The sequence below is a fragment of the Muscardinus avellanarius genome (assembly GCF_963383645.1).
Source record: "Muscardinus avellanarius genome assembly, chromosome: 1".
In the NCBI taxonomy this organism is placed as follows: Eukaryota; Metazoa; Chordata; class Mammalia; order Rodentia; family Gliridae; genus Muscardinus; species Muscardinus avellanarius.
Window position 1 is genome coordinate 206,875,917 of NC_137786.1, and position 27,502 is coordinate 206,903,418.

General features: G+C 37.0%; 1 protein-coding gene across 1 annotated transcript in view; it reads right to left on the reverse strand.

The window, feature by feature from the left end:
* Positions 1-27,502, reverse strand: part of CSTF3 (cleavage stimulation factor subunit 3) — a gene marked incomplete at both ends in the record, with an annotated part of 84,049 nt that overhangs the window by 34,892 nt on the left and 21,655 nt on the right. The window contains one exon of the mRNA XM_080690594.1: positions 27,327-27,422. Coding sequence (XP_080546720.1) covers positions 27,327-27,422 — 96 coding nt within the window. The remainder of the gene's footprint in view (positions 1-27,326; positions 27,423-27,502) is intronic.

Here is a 27,502-nt window from a genome sequence, read left to right on the forward strand (position 1 = left end):
TTTTATTTGGAAACAGAGTCTCACTAAGTTGCTGAGATCCAAGTACCTTTTTAAAAAGTGTTTTTGTTTTTTCCAGTACTGGGAATTGAACCCAGGGACATTCTACCTCTGAGCTACACCCCTTGTCTTATTTTTTATTCTTTATTTTAAAAAAAGGTAAGTTGCAAAAGGGCCTAAGTAGCTGAGGCTGGACTTGAACCTGTGATCCTCTTGTCTCAACCTCTCAAGTACTGTGATTACAAGCATGCACCACCACGCCGGGCTCTAAAGTGTTTGTGTGTGTGTGTGTGTGTGTGTGTGTGTGTGTGGTACTGGGGTTCCTGGGAGCCCTTCTACCTCCGGGCTACACTCCCAGACCTATTTTTTATATTTTTATTTGGAAACAGGGTCTCTTAAGCCAACACGGCTGGCTTTGAACCTGCGCGATCCCCGTCTCCGCCTCCCAAGTGCAGGGATTACAAGCGTGCGCCACCACGTCTGGCTAAAAAGTTTTCCAAATATCTTTCAATCATCTTTTGCACCACAATCATACATTTAAAGTCAGCTCCGATCTGAGCATGGTGGCATATGCTTGTAATCCCAGTTGTTAGAGGGCTGAGAGAGGAGGACTACAAGTTGACAGCCAGTCTCAGCTACTTAGTGAGGCTCTCTGCAACTTGGAAGACTATTTCAAGATAAAGAGTAAAAAATAGGGCGGAGGGTATAGCTCTGAGGTAGAATGCCCCTGGGTTCAGTTCACAGTGTCACATACACCAAAAAAATGAACCCTGGTTTTTTTTTTTTTTTTTTTTTTTGCGGGTCTGGGGATGGAACCCAGGGCATTCGACCTCTGAGCTACACTCCCTGCCCTAGTTTTTATTCTTTAATTTGAAACAGGGTCTTACTAAGTAGTTGAGGCTGTCCACAAACCGCGATCCTCCAGTCTCAGCCTCTGGAATGCTGGGAACCCTGTTTTTATAAACAAGCTAGATATTAGGCATTGTTTCTAAAATTCTGCAGCATACTTTTTCTTTCTTTCCTCTGTTTTAGTTTTTTAATTGGTACTAGAGATCAAACTCAAAGGTATTCTACCTATGAGCTGTACATGAGCCCTTTTCTGTTCTGAGATGGAGTCTCCCTAAATTGCCGAGGTTCTTCCCAAGTTGCTGAGGCTGGTCTGGAACCTATAATCCTCCTGTTTCAGCCTCCCAAGATTAAGAAAAGGATTTGGAAGTGGACATATGAAGAGGTAAGTGTAGTTAAGAAATCTTTTGGAAACCTAAAGAAAAAATTCAGGTTTGAAAAATATTAAATTGTATGCCAGGCACGGTGGCGCATGCCTATAATCACAATATTCAGGAGGCTGACAAGAGGATCACAGGTTCAAGGCCAGCTTCAGCATCATTGTGAGACTCTTAGCAACTTAGCAAAAGCCTGTCTCAACATATGAAAAGCTGGGGGTGCAGCTCAGAGGCAAAATGTCAGTAGGTTCAATTCCCAATGCACATGAACATGCGTGCGTGCACGCGCGCGCGCACACACACACACACACAGAGTAAGTTAAAATCTAAAAGAATCAAGATAGCAGCATGAATTTTCTTTTTCTTTGTAATAGTTTCATCTTGAATTTTGGGTTCAAATTATTTAATGGACAAAGTCCTAACTTCATATTATTTCTGGTATATTTATAAAAGCATGAATTTTCTTTTTCTTTGTAATAGATTAGTTTCAAACTTGAAATTTGGGTTTTATTTAATGGACAAAGTCCTAACTTCACATTATTTCTGGTATATTTATAAAACAATCTACTAGGTGCTTAAAAGCATTTCCCCTGAGCTAGGCATAGTGGCACATGCCTGTAATACCAGTAATTGGGAGGCTTAGTCAGTAGAATCAGAGGTTCAACAAAAAATGAAAGAGCTTTAAGTATAGTTGAGAGGTATAATATTAGTCTCTGGGTTCAATCGCCAGTACTTCTCACCCAGTACTGCAAATAAATAAATAAATAAATTAATTAATTAATTAATTTTAGGGGGAAAAAAATAAATGCTGCACCATCAGCAAAATCCCCTTATAAAATCTACTTAAAACTGTTTTATAGCCAGGCATGGTGGCACACACTTGTAATCCTAGCATTCAGAAGGCTGAGAATGGAGGACTGTGGTTCGCAAACAGCCTCAGCTACTTAGTGAGGCCCTTGACTCCAAGAAAAACAAACATATGCAATATAAAACACAAATACTGATTATTTAAATGTGAGCAGGGCATGGTAGTGCATGCTTGTAATCCCAGTACTTGGGAGGCAGAGACAGGAGGATCAAAGGTTCCTGGCCAGCCTCAGATACTTAGTGAGACGCTCTGTAACTTAGTGAGGCGCTGTTTCAAAATAAAGAAAACTAAGCTGGGTACAGTGGCGCACCCTTGTAATCCCAGCACTTGGGAGGCTGAGACAGGAGGATCACGATTTGCGGACAGCTTCAGCTACTACTTAGTGAGGCCCTTTGCAACTCAGTAAGACCCTGTTTCAAAATAAAGAATAAAAAATAGGGCTGGGGGGTGTAGCTCAGAGGTAGAATGCTCCTGGGTTCCATCCCCAGTACTGAGGGGTTGGGGGAAACTAGAGCTCAGAGTGTAGCTAGGAGGTAGAATGCCCCTGGGTTCAATACCTAATACTGAAAAATAAAAAGTGCAAGAATTATTTGAACTTCTAAATAGCAAATTGTGCTAAAGTTGAAAGCTTCCCTTGACTTCCCTAATGTGTTCTTGCAAGTAAGAAAAATAAGAAAGAAAAATGAACTATGACTAGCTCTCAGGAAAAGAAATCAAATGGGATCTTAAGCATGAAAGTATGCTTAATCACATAAGAGAAATTACAGTGAGGCCAAGTGTGTGGTGCACACCTATAATCTCAATACTTGCAAGGTTGACACAGTAGGACCGTAGGTTTGAGAATAGCCTCAGCAACCTACTGAGACAGTATTTCAAAACAAACGTGCTATGTTCCGATAGAACGTCCCTATGTTCAATCTCCAGTACCATTAAACAGAAGGAAAAAAGAAAACTTTTTTTTTGGTGGCACTGGGATTGAACCCAGGGGCATTCTACCTCTGAGATATACTCTCAGCCCTAGTTTATTTTTGTTTTGAAACAGGGTCTAACTAGGTTGATTAAAGTCTCACTACACTACTTAACTGAGGCTGTCTTCGAACCTGCAATCTTGTTTTAGCTTCCTAAGTACAAGCATGTACCACCAAGACTGGCAAGAGGGTTATATTTAAAAACCCTACCAACCATGACCAGATAAAACTATCAACCTTGGCCGGGCGTGTTGGTGCATTTTGTAATCCCTGTGCTTGGGAGGTGGAGACAGGAGGATCACGAAGGTTCAAAGCCAGCCGTGCGTGCTGGTTTAGGAGACCCTGTTTCCAAAAATAATAATAATAAAAAAATAGTTCTGGGAGTGTAGCCTGGGAAGGTCTTCCAGGAACCCCAGAAAAAAACCCAAAAAAACAAAAAAACTATCAACCTTAACAAACTGATTAAAATGAAGTACAGAGGCACTATAAAAATTTTCAAACTACAAATAAGATATTAATTAGTAGAATGAAACACTGGTATAACTAAAGATTATTAAGGACATTCATTTCCAACCAAGTAAAAATATTACATATCTAATAACAAAATTATCAAACTAATATACTTTAGTTCAAAATCTTTTTTGTTTTTGGTGACACCTGGGATTGAAGTGAGGGACATTCTGCCTCTGAGTTACACCCTGAGTATTATTTATTTTGAAACAGGGTCTCACTAAGTGACAGAGGTCCTCACTAAGTTGCTGAGGCTAACTTCGAACCTGTGATCCTCCTGTCTCATCATCCCAAGTGCTGAGATTTGAAGCGTGAACCACCACACCTGGTTATTTTTTCTTTCTGAAGTACTGGGGGTTGAACCATGGGCCTTACAAAAGCTAGGCAAGCACTTAGCACTGAGCTATATCCTCAACCCAAGCTCCTATGCTCCTTATTTATTTATTTATTTATTTATTTATTTATTTATTTATTTGTTACTGGCGATGGAATCTAGGGGCATTCTACCTCTGAGTTATACCCCAGCCCTATTTTCTTTTTTTGATACTGGGGATGAAACCCAGGGGCATTCTACCTCCTAGCTACACCCCAGCCCTAGTTTTTATTCTTTATTTTGAAACAGGGTTTCACTGAGTTGCAAAGGGACTAAGTAGCTGAGGCTGTCTGTGAATCTTGATCCTCCTGTCTCAGCCTCACAAGTGTTGGGATTACAAGTTTGCGACAGCACATCTGGCTTCCCACATCTTCTTTAAGAAAATACTTCATTAATCCCATAAACTATATACTGCTCCAATTAAAACAATCAAGTAAGATTTACTTATCTACTTATAAATCATTAAACATTCAATAAAATGAACAATATTGCCCTGAAAATGGAGTTAAAAATACACTATTAATTATAATTGCAATAAAAATCCTTTTACTTATGAGAAATTTGATTGTAACAAAATATTTGGGGGTAGATAGCTTATTAAGAAGATAAAACAAAATAGACCCCAAAAATGGGCCACATGTGTAACTTAGGGGTAGAACACATGCCTTAACATGTACAAGGCCTTGAATTCAATTCCCAAGCACCACAAAAGAACAAGAGTAACTCAATGAACACTTAGTTTCTCATTCTTAAAATAAACAAACACATACTACATATGCACACACAATTTCATTTGTTACGTACAATTGGAAATATTAAAAAATACATGAGTATCTTTGACATTATTTTAACATTGCCTAGAAATATCTTTTATTTCATCTTCAAATATCTTGCTCCTCAGGATAAAACATATTGAACTTTAAAAGCCAACAGCTGTTTTTTTTCCTTCAGCAAATTAAGAAATTTCATTACATTCTGAGTTCCCTTTCAATGCTGAGACATTGTCATCTGCCATCCCTTTGAACGTCATTTTCTTTTTTGCATCCACTTGCTTCTGTAAACTTTCTTTAATACTTATTTTTTTTGTAGTTTCTCATGTATCTGGGTGTGGATATAAACTTCGTGAGAATGAGAATCCTGACTTTTGATTGACGTCTTCAATAATCCTGGAAAATTCTTGGCATTTTTCTACAAATTCTTCTTCTGTCCAGTGTCTCCCCTTTACTTCCAGAACTTCAGTTTGATACATTTTTCACCTTATCTTTCATCATCTTTCGTCTTTTCTATCCCACTGTTTCTCCAAATTCCAAATGTTGATTCCTTCAGTTTTCCAAGTCTTTCTTCACCTGTGTCTGTTATTAAACCAATTCAACCTTAATTCTAGCTTCTTAAGTCTTTGCAGGTTACTACTATGTGACTTCCTTACATGCTTAGTTTTAACTGAATTGTTTCTTTTCCTCAGAAAATTATTTGTGGATTCTTTGAGGCCTATGATGCATGTGCATTCCTCTAAGAATCTGAGTAGATTATTATTAAACACCTAGTGGAATAATTCAGATTAAGTCCATTTTTACCTTCACATTTTAACTGGACATGGTGGTACACGCCTGTAATCACAGTACATGGGAGACTGTGACAGGAGGATTGCAGGTTTGTGGCCAGCCTCAGAAACCTTGTGAGTTCCTCTGTAACCTAGTGAGACCCTGTTTCAAAATTAAAAAAACAATAAAATTTATGGCCAGGGATGTACCTCAGAGGTAGAATGCCCCTAAGTTCAATCCTTAGTACCACAAAAAAAAAAAGAAAAAAAAAAAAAGAAAATTGGCGTGTAGCTTGGAGGTAGAATGCCCCTGGGTTCAAACCCCAGTACCAAAAAATAAGGTAAAAATAAAAAAATATTGTTTTGAATACTTGTGTCATTTATTCCCACAAATCCATGCAAGATCATGTTATAATAGCTCTGAATTTCTCCATTCCACTGTATTCAAAGTAACTGTCTTCAGCCCCTATGGGTTGTAAAATGGTATAAATTTACTTCTGGCTCACTTTCACCATGAATGTAGCCTTATATGCACATAACATTTGGGGGGGCACTGAGATGAAATTCAGGGGTATTGTACCTCTGATCTACACTCCCAACCCCCTTAAAAAAATTAAAACAGGCTCTTGCTAAGTTGCTGAGGGCCCCTCTAGATTGCTGTCTCAGAATCCTGAGCACTAGGAATACAGGTGTGTGCCAGGGTACTTGGCTCTTGTGTATACAAATGTAAGGGGAAAGGATGTTGAACATCCCAACTTGGCAGGCCTTGAACTTTGACTTTTGATGCCTGAACTCCTAGAAGCCTTCAAAATTGCAGCACAAAAGCTGGGCATGGAGGCACAGGTTGTAATTTGGTTGCAATCATGGTTCTCAGATAGTCGCAGTACTTAGCGAGACCCTTTGCAACTCAGTGAGACCCTGTTTTAAAAATAAAAAAACTAAGCCAGGCCTGGTGGTGCACACTTGTAATCCCCGTGCTTGGGAGGTGGAGACAGGAGGATCACACTGGTTTGAAGCCAGCCTCTCTGGCTTAAGAGACCCTGTTTCCAAATTAAAATAAATAAATAAATAAAATAGGTCTGGGAGTGTAGCCCAGAGGCAGAAGGGTTTCCAAAAACCCCAGTACCACCAAAAAAAAAAAAAAAAAAAAGACTAAAAAATAGGGCTGGGGGTGTAGCTAGGAGGTAGAATGTCCCTGGGTTCTATCCCAATACTGGAAAAAAAAAAAAAATTGCAGCACAAGTTTTCCCAGTTTGCCAAACAACGGGCAAAAAGAGTTCAAGAACATTGCCTGTGTTCTTTTTTTCTTTTCTTCTCCCAATTAGGTGACCTGCTAATTGCAAGCTGTGCTATCAATTCTTCAAGGCTTGTAAGGTATTCTTAAAATTCTATCCAGCAGCCTAACTTATTAAAAAAACAACACAAAATAAAAGAGTTCAGCCAGGCGTGGTGGTGCACTTGTTGACCCAGTACTTGGGAGGCCGAGACAGGAGGATTGCAGGTTTGCAGCCAGCCCCAGCAACCTCGTGAGGTCTTCTACAACTTAAATTGTTTTAATTTAATCTATGAAGTTAACATTTAGATTTCTTTTCACAGATATAAAAGATGATATATATATATAGCTTATAGCTATATATATCATATATATATATATATATATATATATATATAGCTTATAGCTATATATATATATATAAAGCTTATATAGCTTTCATTTTTTAAAATCCAGTAGAATTCTGCATTTGATACATTTACCATTTTACTTTTTAAAAATAATCTTGATTTATTTCACTAAAACTTTTCACATAGGATAGGTAAGAATAAAGGTAAACTCAAACTGCTGGGTTTATAAAAATCAGAACTTAATTGCACTTACTTGGGAATTGTGTGAGGTAGGAAATATATTTAACTGGATTCTATTGTAACTGCAATTTTTCCTTTGGCATTTATTATTTTAGTGGCTATTGGATTTTAGAGTTTTTAGTTGTTTTTAAAGGTAGTTTGTATACTAAAGATTTTCTAATTTTTTCAAAGTTTGTTGTTGGTAAAACATATTGAAGGAGTACTGAGTTATATGATGAAGTAGGTTATTCTCAGATCATTTTTTTTTTTTTTTTTTTTTTTGCATGTGTGGTACTGGGGATGCAGTCTACCTCTAAGCTACATCTCCAGCCCTATTTTATTTTTATTTTAAAACCGGGTCTCACTAAGTAGCTGAGTCTGGCCAGAAACCTGGATCCTTCTGTCTCAGTCTTCCAAGTACTGGGATACAAGCATGCACAACCGTGCCTGACTTCAACTCAAGAATTTTTCTTTTTGCGGGTCTGGAGATGGAACCCAGGGGCATTTGACCTCTGAGCCACACCCCCTGCCCAATTTTTTTATTCTTTATTTTGAAAAAGGGTCTCACTAAATTGCAGAGGGCTAAGTAGCTGAGGCTGTCTGTGAACCGCGATCCTCTGGTCTTAGCCTACCGAATGCTAGGATTACAAGCATGCGCCACCATGCCCGGCTCAACCCATGAATTTGATGAAACATGAAAACTCAAGTTTTTACCATGTGTACACAATCAAATATATTGGAAATTTTACTCAGATATGTATGTCTAAACTTTTACTGTACTGGGCCAGGATTTTATCTCCCATATCAGGTTTTTTTTTTTTTTTTTTTTTTTTTGGTGCTGGGGGTTGAACCCAGGGCATTCTACCTACAAGCTACACTCCTAGCCTTATTATACTTTTGACTTTGAAACAGGATCTCACTAAGTTGCTGAGGCTGGCCAAGAACTTTTGATCCTATCTCAACTTCCCAAATACGTGGATTAAAAGTGTGTATCACAATATCCAGCTCAGGTGTAATTTATTTTTAAATTTTAAATTTAAATTTGAATATATTTTAGAATCATAATCAACTTTTTCCCCCCTTCTCTTTTGGTGATACTGGGGACTGAACCTAAGGGTGTTCTACCTCTGCACTATATCCCCAGCCCTATTTTATTTTGAAGTAGGATCTCAGTAAATTACCACAAACTGATCTGTAACCTCAGATCCTACGGTCTGAGCCTCCCAAGTGTTAGAATTACATGCCTGGCTTTAAGCAATCAATTAAAAAGAAATTAATTTATTAATAGATTTTAATTGACAATCTTTTAAGGAAATAAAACTTATGTTATACATCAAGGTAGCTTTAAACATCAAAGAAGTTAAAATACTCAAACACACCTGTAACCTCATTATTTAGGAGGCTAAGATAAAAGGATCACAGGTTTGAGGCCAGCCTCAGCAACTTACACTTGTTTCAAAGTGAAAAATTAAAAAAGAGTTGGGAGGCCAGGCGTGGTAGCGCACGCTTGTAATCCCCATGCCTGGTAGGCGGAGACAGGAGGATTGTGCAGGTTGGAAGCCGGCTGTGCTGGCTTAAGAGACCCTGTTTCCAAATAAAAAGTATATAAAATAGGTCTGAGAGTGTAGCCTGGAGGTAGAAGGGCTTCCAGGAACCCCAGTACCACCCCCTCCCCCAAAAAAGGGTTGGGAGTGTAGCTCAGAGGTAGGATGTTTCTGGTCTCAAATCATCAGTACCATAAATAAAAATACTTAAGTGTTGGAAATATCATACAATTCAAAATAACTTCTACTTTTTGGAGACAGGGTTTCGCTCTTGATCCTCATATGAACTGGGCTCACATTCTATCTTGCAGTCTCAGCATTCCAAGTAGCTGAAATTATAGACTTGTGCCAACCTGTCCAGTGAACATTTTTTGTAGCATTCTAAATACACAATTTTTTAACAAAATTACATACTAACTGCAATGGTATTGGTCAACTTAATTTTATATTTATGAAAAATAATACCTTTTTTACAAATTAAAATTCAAGTTGTAGCTGGGCGTGGTGGTGCTCGCTTGTAATCCCACCATTTGGAAGGCTGAGACCAGAGGATCGCGGTTCGCAGACAGCCTCAGCTACTTAGTGAGGCCCTCCACAACTCAGTGAGACCCGGTTTCAAAATAAAAATTGGGCAGGGGCTGTAGCTCGGAGGTCAAATACCCCTGGGTTCCATCCCCAGACCCGCAAAAAAAAAAAAAAAAAAAAAAAAAAAAAAAAAAAAAAAATTCAAGTTGTAGCCGGGCGTGGTGGCACATGCTTGTAATCCCAGTACTTGGGAGGCTAAGACAGGAGGATCATGAGTTGGCAGTCAGCCTTGGCTACTTAGTGAGGCCCTCTGCAACCTAGTGAGATCCTGTTCCAAAATAATGAATGAAATCGGGATGGGGGTATAGCTCAGAGGTAGAATGCCACTGGGTTTCACCCCTACTACCACAAAATAAATAATATAATTATTTCTCACTGTTCAGTTTCCATTCAACAAATATATATAATGCTACTACATTGCAAGCATTGTTCTAAGTTTTTGGAACATGTTAATGTACAATGAACATGTTCAATATAATTGGAACATGTAATGTTCTTGGAATACATTAATGTACAAAAGACAAAAGATAAGCATAATCAGTGAACTGCTCAATCCATGAAAAGGTGGTGTAATAAGTGAAAGGGAGAACCCAGTAAAAGCTGAAGAACGGGGCACTGGGAACAAGGATGCAAACTTTAAATAGGGCATTAGGAATGAGGATGCAAATTTTAAATAGGGTGGAGATGGTAGATCTTATTCACAAGGTAGTATTTTGGAACAATTTGAAAAAAGCAAAGGAACCAGTAAAGCAGCTATCTGCAGAAATATGGTTAAGAATTCATAAATGAGCAGGATATAGAAAAACTCTAGCGGGGCATGGTAGCACATGCCCGTAATCCCAGTACTTGGGAGGCTGAGATAGGATTGCAGGTTGGAGACAGCCTCAGCAATGTAGCAAGACTCTCAGCAACCTAGTGAGACCATGTTTCGAAATAAAAGCTGACATGGTGGCACATGCCTATAATCCTAGTACTTGGGAAGCTGAGGCAGGAAGATCACAGGTTCAAGGATAGACAGCCTCAGCAAATAGATTCTCATTAAAAGCTAGATACTGGTATATTTGGACTAGGTAAAAACAAATGCTTTTCATGATAAAAATATTTCTATGAATCAAACTGTTTTGTCCAATGGCTCAAATTTTGCCTACTATAGAAATCAACTAATTTTTTCCATGAGAAAGGCCTTTTAGCTCTAAAAATAACTCTAGCTAATTAATATCACATCTTCTTAAAACTGTATGAAGACTATTAAAGGGGAAAAAGGTTTTAGTTTCTTAGTTCTGATAGTTTCTTAGGACTCAAACATAAAGAAAAAAGCCAATGAGAAAAAAAAATTTCTAGCCAAAATGTATTTTTTTGAAAATTAAACTGAAGTTTGTCAGTTAACCTTTAAGTTTTCCTAGGTGTGAGTAAATTATGGGCCCAGAATTATAAATGATATCTCAACCTCAAGTTTTCCTAGAGCAAAATTATATTCACCCTTTTGCTTGAGCCACTGTAAAATCTCAGATGTTCTTCTCTAGTTCTACTCCCCAACAGTTAGACACAACTCTAGATTAAATGCTAGAAATTTTTTCTGTACTTGATAACATTTTCATGTAATAGTCACTAAAAGCAAGATTAAGTTTAAAACTCATTGAGCTACTTTGTTCCAATTCCTAAAATAAAGCGTGATTTTTCTCTCCTTCAAGGCTTCTCTGCCAGGAATTTTGGCCCAGTCCTACACACCCGTCCAGCTTTCCTTCTGAAGTTATGTTAATGAAGCTTTCTTTGATCTGCCCTCCCAACTTTTCTCAATATACTGCTTCCTATACCAAACTACAGAAATTTTTACTGGGTTGTCCTAAGAATCTAACAGTGCCTGTCATGTCATGTTCAGCAGACACTGAAAAAATAAAACTTTTCAGAAGCAATTTAGAAAGACAATTCTGGAGAGGCCTTCAATAACTCAGTTGGTAGAGAAAAGGACTGTAGAAAGACAATTTTACCTTCTCTTGATAAAGTGAAAGCAAGAATCTGAAACATTTCATTTACTTTCTTATCTATCACCACATAAAATCTATGAAAATATTCAAATGATACGGGGTCTAAAATAGTACCAAGATGACTTGAGAAAATGTATAAATGTACAAATTCAAATATATTGGAGTAAAAAAGTTTTAATAAAGTTTTTTTGTGTGTGTGGTACTGGGGTTCCTTGATGCCCTTCTATCTCCGGGCTACACTCCCAGACCTATTTTATTTTTGGAAACAGGGTCTCTTAAAGCCAGTGCAGCTGGCTTCGAACCTGCGTGATCCTCCTGTCTCAGCCTCCCAAGTGTGGGGATTATAAGCGTGCGCCACCACGCCTGGCCTTTAAGTTTTTAGTACTAAAAGTTAATATTTTGAGCAATTTTATCTATATACAATACATGCAAATATGCTGACAGCTGGACATGGTGGTACATGCTTGTAATCCCAGCATTTAGGGGACTGAGACAGGAGGATCTGGTTTCAGCCTCAGCTACTTAGACCTTTGCAACTCAATGAGACCCTGTTTCAAAATAAGGAATAAAAAATGGGGCTGGTGATGTACCTCAGAGGTAGTATGCCCCTGGGTTCAATCCCCAGTACTGGGAAAAGAAAAATGCTGACAGACACCTGTAAGTTTCATTCTACTGAAAATCCACTATGGCAGGTTATGTTTAAGGACTAGGCCTCCACATGTAAAATTACATATGAGGGTTTGCTAACACAATTTTGCTCTTTTAATTTTCTTTTTTTTATTTGGTGGTACTGGGGATGGAACCCTTCTACCTCCAGGTTACACTTCCAGACCTATTTTATATTTTATTTGGAAACAGGGTCTCTTAAGCCAGCAAGGCTGGCTTCGAACTAGCACCATCCTCCTGTCTCTGCCTCCCAAGTGCGGGGATTACAAGTGTGTGCCACCACGCCCGGCTTTCTTTTAATCCATAGTAACCTAACAGCCATAAACTACAGCTTATATGCTTTTCTACCCACAAAAATATCTTAGAATAAACATCACTGAGCACATTAAAGTAAAATTTTATGGTTCTGCTGGGCATGGTGGTACACACCTGTAATCCCAACTACTTAAAAGACCAAGGCAAGGGAATCAAATTCAAGGCGAGCCCAGGGAATTTTAGGGGAACCCTGTCAAAAATAAAATTAAAAGGCTGGAAATTAGCTGAGTGATAGAACTCAAGGACCTGGGATCAATAGCCAGTACTACAAAAATCTATAGTTCATTGTAGTAAAGTTGAATTGCAAATTGTGTTATAGGTAAATAATTTAAATTTAGATATACCATCTTAACAGTTAACTCAAAATCAACTGAGTAGTATCAAGTAGCTGAAAATATTTCAGTTTTCAATGGTGTAGGATTGGAGATGTCTTCATTTTGAGTCTCTAAGTCTGATAAACCATGAATCGCTACTAACATATAGTGCTAATAACATATAGTGGGTATAACTCATTGGTAAAGCACTTGCTTAATATGCATAAGGCACTGGGTTCAACCCCCAGAACTGCGCAAAAAAAAAAAAAGCTATAAATTGCCTCCCTTTGTCTTTTAATTTCTATTTTTTTCCTGAAGTATTCCTTCACAATTTCAAAGTTTAAAGATCTCAAGGAATGTATCACAATGAGTCTAGTCCATATTCTATCAAAACTTATAAGACTTTTATACTTCTTGAAAAGAAAATGAAGATAACTGTTTAGTTAGTAAGATATTAAAAGGCTAGTATATCCAGTATTACATGCCTATAATCCCAGGAACTCAAGAGACTGAAGAAAGAGGATCAAAAGTTCCAGGCCAGTAGGGCATGCAAGTAATTCCAGTACTTGGGAGGCTGATACAAAGGTTATCATAGGTTTGAGGAGAGCCTCAACTTAGTGAGACTGTTTCAAAATAAAAAATATAAAGGGAGCTGTGAGTGTAGCTTGGAATGCTGCTTGGTTCAATCCCTAGTACCACCCCCCCAAAAAAAAAGTTTCAAGCCAGCCTTGGCAAGTTAGTAAGACCCTGTTTGAGGAGATGGGGGAGGGAAATCAGTGGTTTCAAATGCAATACTGCCAAAAGAAAATAAAGTATATAAATAAATGAATAAAAGGCTAACATACTTTACCAAAATTCTTAATGTTGGGTCTGATTTAAGAAAACCCAATTTTAATACTCCTATTGCTAAACCAGAAAAAGATTTTTTATTTATTTGGAAACAAGGTCGCACTTGGAAAAAAAAAAAAAAAGATTTGTTGAAAATTCCACTAAAGAAATTTTATGTGGTTAAATACCTATAGTTTTTTTTTTTTAACATAGGCCAAAATCCCGGTAGACTTAAGATGAAAATAGCTAAAGAAAAATGCAAGAAACTATTAAACAAAGAAAAAAGGAATAATTTATGAACCTACTATATACCTACTTCCACAACTGAGCTATACTGTAGGATGTTTTGGGTACTAGGGACTGAACTCAAGCATGCTCTCTCCATGAGCTACACCCCCTCCAGCAGTTTTCCACTTCTTGCTGAAGTTGCCCAGGCTGGCCTGAATCCTCCTGTATCAGCCTCCCAAGTACTAGAATTGCAAGCATGAGCCACCATGCTTCACCTTCTATGTTTCTTAGGTGAGTATAATGGCTCCTGATTTGAGCTCAGGTTAGGGAATAGAAATCCTGAGTTCTATTCCTAGCTTTCCCAGTTATAAGGAACTTTAAGATACTTATTCCTATACCGAAGAATAAATTTTGACCAAATGTATAATCTATATCATAGTACATGGAATATTTAAAAGGCCCACTAAATGTTATTACTACTAAGACAAGTAATCAAAATAAAGTCACCATCGACAAGATCCACTAAGAATCAATGATGAGCTGGGCTTGATGGCAAATGCCCATGTAATCCCAGTACTTGGGAAACTGAGCCAGGAGGCTCACAGGTTTGAGGCCAACTTAGTGAAATCTTGTTTCAAAAATAAAAATAGTGAGCTGGGCGTGGTGGCACACGCTTGTAATCCCAGCACTTGGGAGGCTGAGACAGGAGGATCACACAGGTTCGAAGCCAGCCTGTTACTTAGTGAGGCTCTCAGAAACTTAGTGAGACCCTGTTTCCAAATAAAAAAATATAAAAAATAGGTCTGGAAGTATAGCCCAGAGGTAGAAAGCCTCTGGGTTCCACCCCAATACCACCAAAAATAAATAAATAAATTAAAAAAAAAATAATGAGACCCTGTTTCCAAATAAAGTATAAAATAGGTCTGGGAGTATTGCCCAGAGGTTGAAAAGCCTCTGGGTTCCACCCTCAGTACCACAAAAAAAAAAGGGGAGGGGGGAGGCCGGGTGTGGTGGCACACGCTTGTAATCCCTGTGCTTAGGAGGTGGCAACAGGAGGATCACACAGGTTCGAAGCCAGCCAGCCATGCTGGCTTAAGAGACACTGTTTCAATATAAAAAGTATAAAATAGGTTTGGGAGTGTAGCCCGGAGGTAGAAGGGCTTCCAGAACTCCAGTACCACCAAAAAAGGGGGGGGGGAAATAATATATATGTATGAAAAAATAAGCTGGGCATGGTAGTACACATTTGTTATCCCAGTACTTGGGAGGCTGAAACAGGAGGATTACAGGTGTCCCTACAGTATCAGCTATTTAGTGAGGCCCTCTGTAATTTAGTGAGACTCTGTTTCAAAATAAATAATAAAAAAAGAAGGATGGGGCATATCTCAGGGGTAGAACGTCCCTGGTATCCATCCTCAGTTTAACACACAAAAAAGTTTTCTCATTTTGATGGGGATGGGAACTATAAGTTGAAAACAACATGAAATCTATGTAGTAAAACTGATATTTAAACATAACATGCAATAGATTATTGAACATAAGAGTCAAGTAATTTAATACTACATAAATATACAGAATTTTAGAAAACACAATATACCTAGAACTGAGAAAATATAACCAAACAATATTATATTCAAATACTACTGCTATTTTTGTTATAATGGTTTCCTAAGGCAATATTCTTTTTTTTTTTTGGAGGGGAGTACTGGGGATGGAACCCAGGAGCATTCTACTTCCAAGCTACACCCTCAGCCCTATTTTTTATTCTTTATTTTGCGGTACTGGGGATGGAACCCAGGGGAATTCTACCTCTGAGCTACACCTCCAGCCCTATTTTTTATTCTTTATTTTGAAACAACAGGGTCTCACTAAGTTACGGAGGGACTAAGTAGCTGAGGCTGTCCTCAAACCACAATCCTCCTGTCTCAGCCTTCCAAATGCTGAGATTACAAGTGTGTGCCACCATGCCTGGCTTTTTATTCTTTATTTTGAAAGAGTCTCACTAAGTTGCAGAGGGCCTCACTAAGTAGCTGAAGCTGGCTGAAAATCTGTGATCCTCCTGTCTCAACCTCCCAAGTACTGGGATTACAAGTTTGTGCACCACCGTGCCCAACTTAACTTGTTTTAAAGTGAAAGATATTAATGATTTTTATAAAACTCATAAATTATGTTAATAATTTCCCAAATGATAGACTAAGTAAACCAATATCTATTTTTTGTGAACTATAGTGGTTCATATTAAAATTCAAGTTTAGGCAGGCCTAGTAGCGCATGCCTGTAATCCCAGGAGGCTGAGACAGGATCATGGGTTTGAGCTCCTAGGCAATTTAGCAAGGTTATTAAGCTAGCAAGACACTGTGTCAAAAAATAAAATAGGGCCAGGCATGGTAACACACGCTTGTAACCCCAGTACTTGGGAGGCTGAGATAGAATTGTGTGTTCGTGAACAGCCTCAGCTACTTACTGAGGCCTTCTGCAATTTAGTGAGACCCTGTTTCAAAAATAAAGAACAAAAATTAGGATTAGGGGTGAGCTCAGAGGGAGAATGTCCCTGGGTTCCATCCCTAATACCGCAAAAATAAACTAAAATTAAAAAAATAGGGCTGGGAGTGTAGCTTGGAGGTAGAATGCCCTTGATTTAATTCCCAGTAAGTACCACATAAACCAAAAGAAAAAGAAACCAAGTTTGTGGGGATTATTTTCTCCCCCATAGGACTTAGGATAAAATTAAAGGCATTAATGACAAATGATTTTATATTTGAAAAACTTGCTGCAATGAAAAACCAGCCAAATTCTCTAGTTTTTTCCCTTACATCACTACTAAGCTTAATAACTGGGAGACAGCTAGTACTTTCTGGTTTTCCAATATAATGAACTTAAGGTTGGAAACAATCTAGTGCCTACTTAGACTCAATAATAATAATCACATTTAAAAACATAGCTAACTTGATGGAAAAATACCTGATTCAGGGAAGAATCGACAACAGGTTCTAGTGTAGGTAGTTATTGGATGAGAAATAAGATATTTACAGTTTCAGCTGGGTATGCCTGCGATGTCAGTACTTGGGAATCCGAGGCAGGAGGACAGCTGGTACAAGGCCAACTTTAGCAACTTAATGAGACCCTATTTAAAAACATATATATCTATAAAGCCGGGTGTGGTGGTGCACGCTTGTAATCAAGCATTTGGGAGGCCGAGACAGGATTGCAGTTCGCAGCCAGCCTCAGCTACTTAGTGAGGCCCTTTGAAACTCAGTGAGACTCTCTTTCAAAATAAAGAATAAAATATAGGGCTAGGGGTTCAGCTCGAAGGTAGAATGCCCCTAGGTTCCACCTCCAGTACCACACATACACATAAAAAAAGAAAAAAAGAAAAAAAAAGAAAAATAGGATGTAGTTCAGAGGTAGAATACTGGGTTCCATCCCAAGTACTACAAAAACAAAAGGATATTTGAAGTCTCAAAGTCTGGGTTTTTTTGTTTGTATGCTAGAGACTCAATCCAAGACACTGAATCATAATACTGCCCAACATCTTACTACTACTACTACTACTACTACTACTACTACTACTACTACTACTTACAAAAAGAAAAATAGTAACTACACAGTGAAGAAACTGACCAACACCTGGATCACATCATCAAAAATTGATATAATCAGCTCATACTTGTAGTCCCAGTACTGGGGGGGTATTGGGAACTGAGACAGGAGGATTGCAGGTTTGCAGCAAGCCTCAGCTACTTAGTGAGGCTCTCCACAACTTAGTGAGACTCTATTTCAAAATAAAGAATAAAATAGAGCTGGGTGTGTAGCTCGAAGGTAGAATGCCTCTGAATGAGTTCAACTGAGGACAAGCAACCATTTTTGTAGCTTTTAGGCTAAAACATATAACCAAAATCTAACAATAAATCAAGAAACTTAAGGCTCAGGAAATATTACACATCAATGAAAACTAGGGAAGAATGCCATATATATAATGGATATGTATGATCTTGGATTAGAGCCTCAGAAGAAAACTTATTAAGGTCACCACTACAAAGAGGACTTCTACTGCAAAAACTCTATTTTAAATTTCCTGAATTTGATAACTGTGTTTATATATAATAGCATGTATTTATTACTTTGGTGATCTTCCCCCAACACACTTAAGCTTCACTCATACGACACTGCCCTTTTGAGAATACTTCATATGGTATTGTAATTTTTACATTTGTTTTATAAAATTTATACTAACTTGTAATTCTCAATTATAGGTGGAAAATCATCCTAGAATAGCCAGAAGTTTGTTTTTAATCACATTGACTTTAAAACTGTCAAAAAAAAAAGTCATTTAGGAAATATTTTAAGATTAACCTTAGAAGGGGACATGGTTAAATCAATAGCGGAGGGTGTGTGTGTGTGTTATAGGATATTAAGCCCGGGTTCATTTTAACCTCTGAGCTATTTTAATTCCCAACCCCAGTTTATTTTTTACTTTGAAATAGAGTCTAAGTTGCTGAGACTGGCCCCCAACTTGTGATCCTCCTGTCTCAACCTCCCAAATAACTAGGATAACAAGTGTGCACCATCATGCCTGGCAAAAGCATTCTTTTCATTTTTCCTGGAAGTGCTAGGAGTTGAACCCAGGGCCTCATGCATGGTAGGCAAGTGTTCTACCACTGAGCCACATTCCTAGCTCTTCACTGCTCATCTTTCTAGTAAAAATTTAAGAAATAAATTGAATTCTGAGTACAAAAAGTGGTAACTGCTCCTTTGAGAGATCATTCTATTCAGTCTTCTTCAACATATATATAAGATTCAGAACCAACATACATATAAGACCCAAGAACTGGTTAAATAAAGGTATTAGCTAACAAACTGAAAATATTAAGAAGTGGTATTGTTTAAACTCTACAGAGGGTATAAGGTAGATACTACAAAAAATGCAGCTAATTCCTTTAAGCCAGTGTCCAGCCTAAGTGTTCCTCTAATAAAACTTGGAACTTCCTTAGAGGTTGTCTGGCTCTTAAAAGAATTTGGCATTAATATTATTTGAAAAAAGAAAGAAGAGTTTACAGAGCCAGCAAACTGGGTTTCAAACGTATGTAGACATCCAGGTTAAAAACTGTCAAAGCTAAAATGGCAATCCTAAGCCTGACAGCAGATTAAGAAACAGTGACAATATTTCCAAGCAAATGACAACTACCTCAACAATTATTTTGGTAGTACTGGAGATTGAACCCAGAAGCATTCTGCCTCTGAGTTACAACTCCCACCCTCACCACTATTTTATAATTCTCAAACAGAGTCTAGGTTGCAGAGGGCCTTGCTACATTTGCTGAGGCTGGCCACAAACCTGTGAGTACTAGGATTACAGGCATGCCCCACACCATGCTCGGCTTAGATTACTTTATGGATTATATATGAAGAAAAAGCCAGGAGGCTAAATTATTGTTCTGACAAGTAAAGGAAATGTTGTCAGATATAAGATACATAGCCAACAATAAGATTTGATTGCTGCCTTCTAATGTCTGTTCCCAAAAGTGGCTAACAGGAACAAATACCTTGTGTCCATTCTTGAGAGACTAAATGAATACTGACATGCTAGCTCAAAAGCTTGTATGCTTTAAGGGTTTCTGGGCTGATCCCAAAGCAGTGAAGTGTATAAACTTTGGCTCTAAAGGTTAACAATTTAATCATGTACAAAATGAGGTAGCTAATTCACTTACAACTCTAAATTTCTGATTTGAAACATATTTGGCTTTAAATATACAATACTGTGAGCCAGGTGTGGTGCTGTGCATCTGTAATCCCAGTACTTGAGGAACTGAGACAGGAGGATTGAAGGTTTGAGGTCAGCCCCAGTAACTTAATGTGGTCCTCTGCAACTAAGTGAGACCCTGTTTCAAAATAAAAACTAAAACAGGGCTGAAGGTAGCTCAGAGGTAGCTGCCCCTGGATTCAAATCCCCAGTACCACCACCAAAAACAAAACAAAAATAGGGCAATACTTATAGTATTCACACTTTGGCAATTGAAAAAAAATTTTTTAAAGCTATTATCACTAAACAGCCAACACTTGTTCTTCAATATGAAAAATTGCAGAAATTACAACCTTACTAAAAAGGCCACTTCCCAAATGTGAATTTTTGGGTAAAAGACTAAATGTCATCTGTACTTGCAAGAGCTAAAATTTCATAAAGATATAATTGATAGAGCACGTTCTATTACGTAATAGAATTTTATAAATAAGTTATATTTAAAAAGATTAAAATCCGGCTTAGGACCATTAAGTGTTATCTTTCCACCATATTACATTTCAACACTAATCTAAAAATAAGTATCATTTCCAGTACTTGGGAGGCTGAGAGAGGAAGATCCGGGTTTGCAGTCTGCCTCAACTACTTAGTGAGGCCCTCTGCAACTTAGTGAGGCTGGGGTTGTAGCTCAGGGGTGGAATGCTACTGGGCACAGGCTCAATCCCCAGTACTAACCCCCCCAAAAAAAACCCCAAAACCCAAATGTTAACTTACCCATATTATGCTTCCCTGAGCCTTAGCAAAGCAGATGTTTCTCAACAAGTTGTACTCAAAGCAACCCACCACCATTTTTGGTCAAAATGCTGTGGATTCTATTAGGTGGAGGCAAAAAAATCTATAGACGTCAACATATTGCACCATTATACTAACCAATTATTTGTTTTCTGCTAAGAATGCACTAAGAGCAAAACAGTTCAGTTAAAAATTTTAAAATTCTTTACAAGCTAATAAACACAAGCTTTTCATATGTATCAATGACATTTTATACATCTATTTCCTGGAAGTACCCGTGTGTGTGTGACTGGGGATTGAACTCAGGGGCATTCTACCTCTGAGCTATACCTTCAGCCCTACTTTATTTCCTATTTTTTGTAAAAGGGTTTCGCTATGTTGATGAGCAGCTCACTACTTGCTGAGGCTCATCAATGAAGAGGAGCCTCACTGTGATCCTCCTGTATCAACCTCCCACGTACTGGATTATAAGTTTGTGCCACCACACTCGGCTCTGGACGTACCTTAAACAGCCTCATTCAAAAGGAGTGGCTATTTAAAAGTTGACTCACTAAACTCTGCCTTTGACGTTTTTGTTTTTTAAGAAAAAGTCAACTGCCACCTTGTTCTAAGCTCAAATGCTATGTACCCTGAAAAGGCTTTTACGTGTTGAAAGCAGTTCTATTTCCAAATATGAAGTTTCCAGCTCTAAAATTAAGAGGGGCTTGTTTTTGTGTTTATTCATGGATGCTATGTTAGAACATATCTTTGTGTATGTGTGGGGTCTGGAACCCAGGGTAATTTGCCTTCCAAGCTACACCTCCTGCCCTATTTTTTATTTTGAAACAGGGTCTAAGTTGTGGAGGGCCTCACTAAGTAGCTGAAGCTGTCCATGAACCTCTGGTCTCAGCCCCCAGAATGCTGGGATTACAAGTGTGCATCATCATGCCCGGCTAGAGAATTATCTTCTAATACCTCTCAGAACAGGTATTGGGGGAGTCACCCATCAAAATTATCCCCTATGATTTTAATGACAACATTCTCAACTTTTTATTAGGCGGCTGGGCGTGTTGGCGCATGCTTGTAATCCCAGCATTTGGGAGGCTGACAGGAGGATTGCACAGGTTGGAAGCCAGCCTCAGCTACTTAGTGAGGTTCTCAGCAACTTAGTGAGACCCTGTTTCCAAATAAAGTATAAAATAGGTCTGGAAGTATAGCCTGGAGGTAGCAAAGCCCTTGGATTCTACCCCCAGTACCATACACACAAAAATAAAGTATTAGGCAAAATATTAAATTATTCCATAAATGGTCAAGAAATTTAGGCTAAAACACTATCTCCAGAAAAAAATCAAACTACAAGATCCAATACTTTGTTTCAAAATTAATTTTAGCATGTCCATACTAATAATTCCTAATGTCCATTGTAATAATTCATAAACCTAGCTTGATGTCACTTCTCACATTTTCAGATACATGACAACTCTTACTAAACAAAAAGAAAATGACAGTCAGGATCAAATTTAATCATCTTCACAGAGAGAAAGGAAATAAAGTGACCATTTTTTCATTACATTTACTAATGACTGACTGTAGAAATTACAAATTTGCCTTATAAAGTTGAAAAATGTAAAGACAATTAGGTTGATTAGCACAGTATTTTGCTTGGAAATAATAGCTAAGTTTCACGTAAAATAATAAATTATCTAGAAAATACAAAGATAGAAAGCAGAGTTTCATTTAAAGAATTTTGATATTATATATATATGTGAATGTGTCCTTTGGCAAAGTTTTAGAATGAAGCACCTTGAAAAAGAAAAGCCCCCAAAAGGTGAAAAGTATTGACCGTGTTAGTAGAAGCGGTAACACCTAAACATTGCAGCTACAATGGATAGGGAGAAAGGATAGAATGAGACATTTAAATGAAACCTAAAATAGTTTAATATTTATAACAGTGAACATGCAAATACTTCTTCTGCTTATCAAATAGTATTCTTACTATTCAAAGAACTTTCAGGTATTTGTTCACTTGGTTGTGTTTGCAAATAGTTCCTGTTTTCCTTTTTATTTCTACATTTATGCATTTAAAAAGTATCTTGAGTTTTAGAGTAAAATCTGAATAATCACACAGACATGGACCAACATTTATTACAAACAGGAAAAGTGTGAATCTATAAGAAAAGAGGACAGTTTTTTAAAAAAGAGCTACAAGCTGAAGTAGAGAGAAATCACCATCATTTATAGGATAATGTAGTAATTTTATCTGCATTTTAAAATCACATTGCTCAACATATACAAAACATTATAATACAGTAAACTGCTGTAAATGCATTAAAACAGTATCAACAGTTGAGTTTACTTCAATTTAGGTCACTCATGCTCCATCCTGAGTTCACTTCCATTTTCCAAGAAGGTTATTTTGAAAAAACTGAAATTTATACTTTACAACCTATTATTTATAAGGAAAGAAAAGCCATGTGTAAAGAATTCATATCTTTAAATATTTTAAAGAAAATGCAATCAACTCTATATACTTTTATTAAAGAATTACAGCTTTTCACAGATAGACACTTGCTATTACCAGCAGCATTGCCTTCTTCATTTCTCCTTCAGCTATCAATAAAATATCTTTGTGTTGGAAAATTTCCTATGAATATGTCATATTTCAAAACAAACTGCTTGTAACAATAAAATACTACAGTTTACATGTTGTCACCCTGGTTATCTATCAAATTACCTTAGGGAGAGGGAAATCTAAGAGGACATGGTAATTTGGATACTTTTTTCCATTTTGTGATATTTAAGTGACCATTTTGAATATGATAAAATGTTGTTCTGGTAAAGAACACTGAAACTAATTTGAAGTGGAATATCTGAAAGTGTGTTTTTTTTTTTTTTTAAAAAAAGCTTGCACTTTTTTTTCTCATTTTCATAATTTTATTTTTGTTTGTGTGGTGCTGGGGATTAAATTCACAAACACTGTACTTCCAAACTATACCCCCAGCCCATTTTTATTTGGAAACAAGGTCATGCTAAGTTGCTGAAATCCTTGCTAAGTTGTTGAGACTGGCTTTGAACCTGTCATCCTCCTATCTCAGCCTCCCAAGTACTGAGATTATAGGAATTTACCACCATACCCAGCAAAAAACATGCATTTCTCAAAAATATTCTAAACTGCATTCATGACATTTGTATACAATTAAGTAGAGCCAAAAATCGTTTTTAATGTTTCCTTTTGCATAAAACTGGGTAGAAGCAAAAGTTGTTTCATATCATGATAGTCATATTTACTCTATACTTTATACTTTTGCTAAAGTCATGTGAAGCTGAGGTTTTGAAATACAAAAGTAGCCGGGCGTGGTGGCGCACGCTTGTAATCCCCGCGCTTGGTAGGCTGAGACAGGAGGATCGCAAGGGTTCGAAGCCAGCCTCAGCTACTTAGTGAGGCTCTCAGCAACTTAGTGAGACCCTGTTTCCAAATAAAGTATAAAATAGGTCTGGGAGTATAGCCCGGAGGTAGAAAGCCTCTGGGTTCCACCCCCAGTACCACAAAAAAAAAAAAAAAAAAAAAAAAGTAAAGCAAATACATTGCCAGACATTTGGGCAAATATAATTTCATAAATATTATACAAAACACTAAATTAGCTAACCCCAATTTTCAAAATGATATTATAAATACAATTTAGTTCTAAATGCCCATTCACTAAAACAAAGGAATTTTACCTCCAACAGTGTCTATACTGTAGCAAAAAATAAATAATAAAAATGGGCAATGAACTAAGAATAACATTTTTTTCTTTTGTAGTACTAGAGATTGAAACCAGGGGCATTCTACCTCCAAGCTACAACCCCAGCCCTATTTTTTATTTTATTTTATTTTTTTTGAAACAAGGTCTCAATAAATTGCCAAGTGCCTCATGAAGTAGTTGAGGTTGGCCACAAACCTTTCAGTCTCTCTCAGCCTCCCAAATACTGGGATTACAAGTGAGCACAACCACATCTGGCTCAAGGATAACATAATTTTGCCGGGTTGGTGAAACATGCTGTAATCTCAGTAATTTAGGAGACTGAGACCGAAGGATCACAAGTTCAAGGCCAGCCTCAGCAATTTAGCAAGACCTTCAACAACCTAGAGAGACGGTTTCAAAAATAAAAATTAGAGCCGGGCATGGTGGCCAATGCTTGTAACCCCAATACTACAGAGACTGAGACAGGGGGATCATAGTTCATAGCCAGCTTCAGCTACTTAGTGAGGTGTAACTTAGTGAGACCCTGTTTCAAAATAAATTATTAAAAAATAAGCCTGGAGGCATAGCTCGAAGGCAGAATACCCCTGGGTTTCCATCCCAGTACCACAAAAATAAATAAAATTAAAATTAAAATAAAGGGGGACTAGGAGTGTCTCTCAGAGGTAGTCTGTCCCTAGGTTTGATCCCCAGTACCACACACAGACATAAAACTTAAGTTTTACAAAGGTAATAAGATACTGCTAAATTCTCACTCTTAAGAGCCGATATATAATACTCTCATTTCTAAATATTTATAATATGCTCTCATTTTCTATTGATGTTCCAAATTAAAAAATATTTTTAAAGATTACATGTTTCTTTGCCCCTCAAAACTGAAGCAAAATGTAGAAAACTCCTGGGAAAGAAAATTATTTTTCTCATTAATATATTTATATATTTTCTATTAGCAAAAATTAATGTAGAGTGACACGTGTTAGTTTAGCTGAATATAAATAAATGAAACATCACAATTTTCCCACCATGAAGTACTGTTACAACAATGTATTAAGAAAACTTTATTTTCTTGAGTCATACAGGATGTTATGTAAACACTGTTAGTATTACTTTCAATGTAAAGACATTCTTATTATCAGCTCAGATATTTTCAAAGTAATTAGAAATAGGTTATGAGTCTTCTTCAGATAAAGGCCACATTTGAGTGACACGATCAAAGAAAATTTTAGCCTCTTTGAGGCCAAACAAAAAACATGAAAACAAATAAAAATAGAGAGCAAATCAGAAGAGAAAATCACAGCTCTATGTATTTCTGAAACCAGCATTCAATTTAACATCTCAATTCCTAAACCAGAAATATAAAATTTTAACATATGTTCATTACCATTTTTCTCAATGATTTATACATACATATGGTTTGTGTTTTATACATACATATTTGTGTGCATGTGTATGTGAAATAACGGCAATTACCAGCTAAGTAAACCAAGCAACTGCTAGTAGTAGCTGTGAAATATTACACGAAACGAGCCTGCTATTCCGACAACTTTCAGCCCCTTGGAATAAAATGTGTTCTTTCTTGTAAATTTTAAAGAATATTCATATCTGATAGGAAATGGGAGAAGCAAACTTACTATGTTTATAATTACAGAATGCAATAACTGCCAATTTTAGTTTAGGTTATACTATCAATAAAATGCATTGATAATGTCTAAATACTGGAGAAACAAATTCAAAAGCTCAGGAAGTAGTACAAAACAATTATTTATAAATTGTTGCCTCTGGTGGATTTAAATATAAGCTAGTGTGTTTGTAAATTCAGATTAGAATGTAGAGCAGGTACAGGTGATCCGGTTCCTTGCTTTAATGAATAAGAGGAAGCAGCAGTGGCTTCAACATATTCCAGACAGGCCTCTCCTACTGAGTTTCATGCCCATCTAACTAGGGTGATTTAAATATATGAAGGAAAGAAATGGTCTAGATAGGTGATGAAATTTAGGGATATGTCATGGGCCAAAACTACCAGACTCCACATAAGGCACGTCGCATTCACACATACAAACACACAAACATACAAACCACATACACAACCACACGCACAAAAGTAAAACGCACACAATGTTCCTGCTATTGTCCAGTAACTGCCCTCCCCACAAAGTAATACAATCTAAACTAGAGCACAAGTTCAATGAGTACACTGTAGCCTCTATTTAAATCTGTTACTGGTTGGATCCATTCTGAGGACACATAACAGGTGACACGGGGTTGACGTCTGTTCGGTACTGCTGAAAGATAACGTCCTTTGAAGAGGTCTAAAACAGACCCACGTATTATCAAATTTTAGCTACTGTGGAAACTGTTGAGGCTGCAGTGTACTTAATTATGTCGAGAATTTATACCACAAAGCTAACATTAAAGTACTGCTTAAATATTATAGGAGAGTTATATAAAAAGACATGGCTATCATTTTCAACTTAATGTGATTATCAATTATTTCCATCTCACCCCTTCTACTCCATTAATTTATAACCTGGAAATGACTGTTTGGTGCCAATTGTTATTGACACATTAACGATTATTTTGATTGCTAATTCCAGTCTTCAAAATGAACATTTTCCTTCTAATCTTAATCAAGAATGGGACCTTACTCTTTAAAATAAACATACCTGACTTCAATTTCCAAGACAGATTTTTTTTTAAAAGGATAATTGGGTAAACTATAATTAAAAACTTTGAGTCACATTAGCTTATTTCTTCATAATGTGAATTTCGTCCTACAGAAAAAACCCTTTTCTTTAAATTTGAGTGCTTCCATTGACAAACCATGCATTTTCACAAAATAAAATTTGTAATAATCCTTCTCTTAAATGTTTCATTTCACAAGACACTCAAAATACTACAAAACTAAGTTAACACTTATGTATTTTCATATAATCCCATTCACATTAGTTCATAAGTAGGAATAAAAAGAAAAATGAGCTCTAAATAAATGACACAGGAGGCAATAAATTGACACATGACAAGTAAATAAAAGGCTAAAGCACTCCAATACCATTGAAACTGTTTTAATGTTGTTGCAATTCCAAAATGCAACAATCATCAGCTTGTAAAGTACCCAAATTTCAAAAATAGTTTAATCACTCCTTTATACCTATTTTACAAAATAAAGGCAAAAGACATTTAAATCCTCCTGTCCTACTTGTGCTATGTTCCTAACTTGTTTCCTATCACTACAGTGTATGCTCAATCCCATCAGATGCTATATATGAAAAAAATAAAATAAAATATTAACCTCTGCTTCAATGTACAGTTTCCAGAATCTGCCAGAACTGGGGAACTGGGCAACAAGGCGCTCATAAGTCTTCCGTGCTTTGTCTATAGGTTGATTCTAAAATTGAAAACCAATAAACAGCATTTACAAAGTTAGGATTATGAAAATATTTACTGCAGAACCAAGTAGTGTGATTG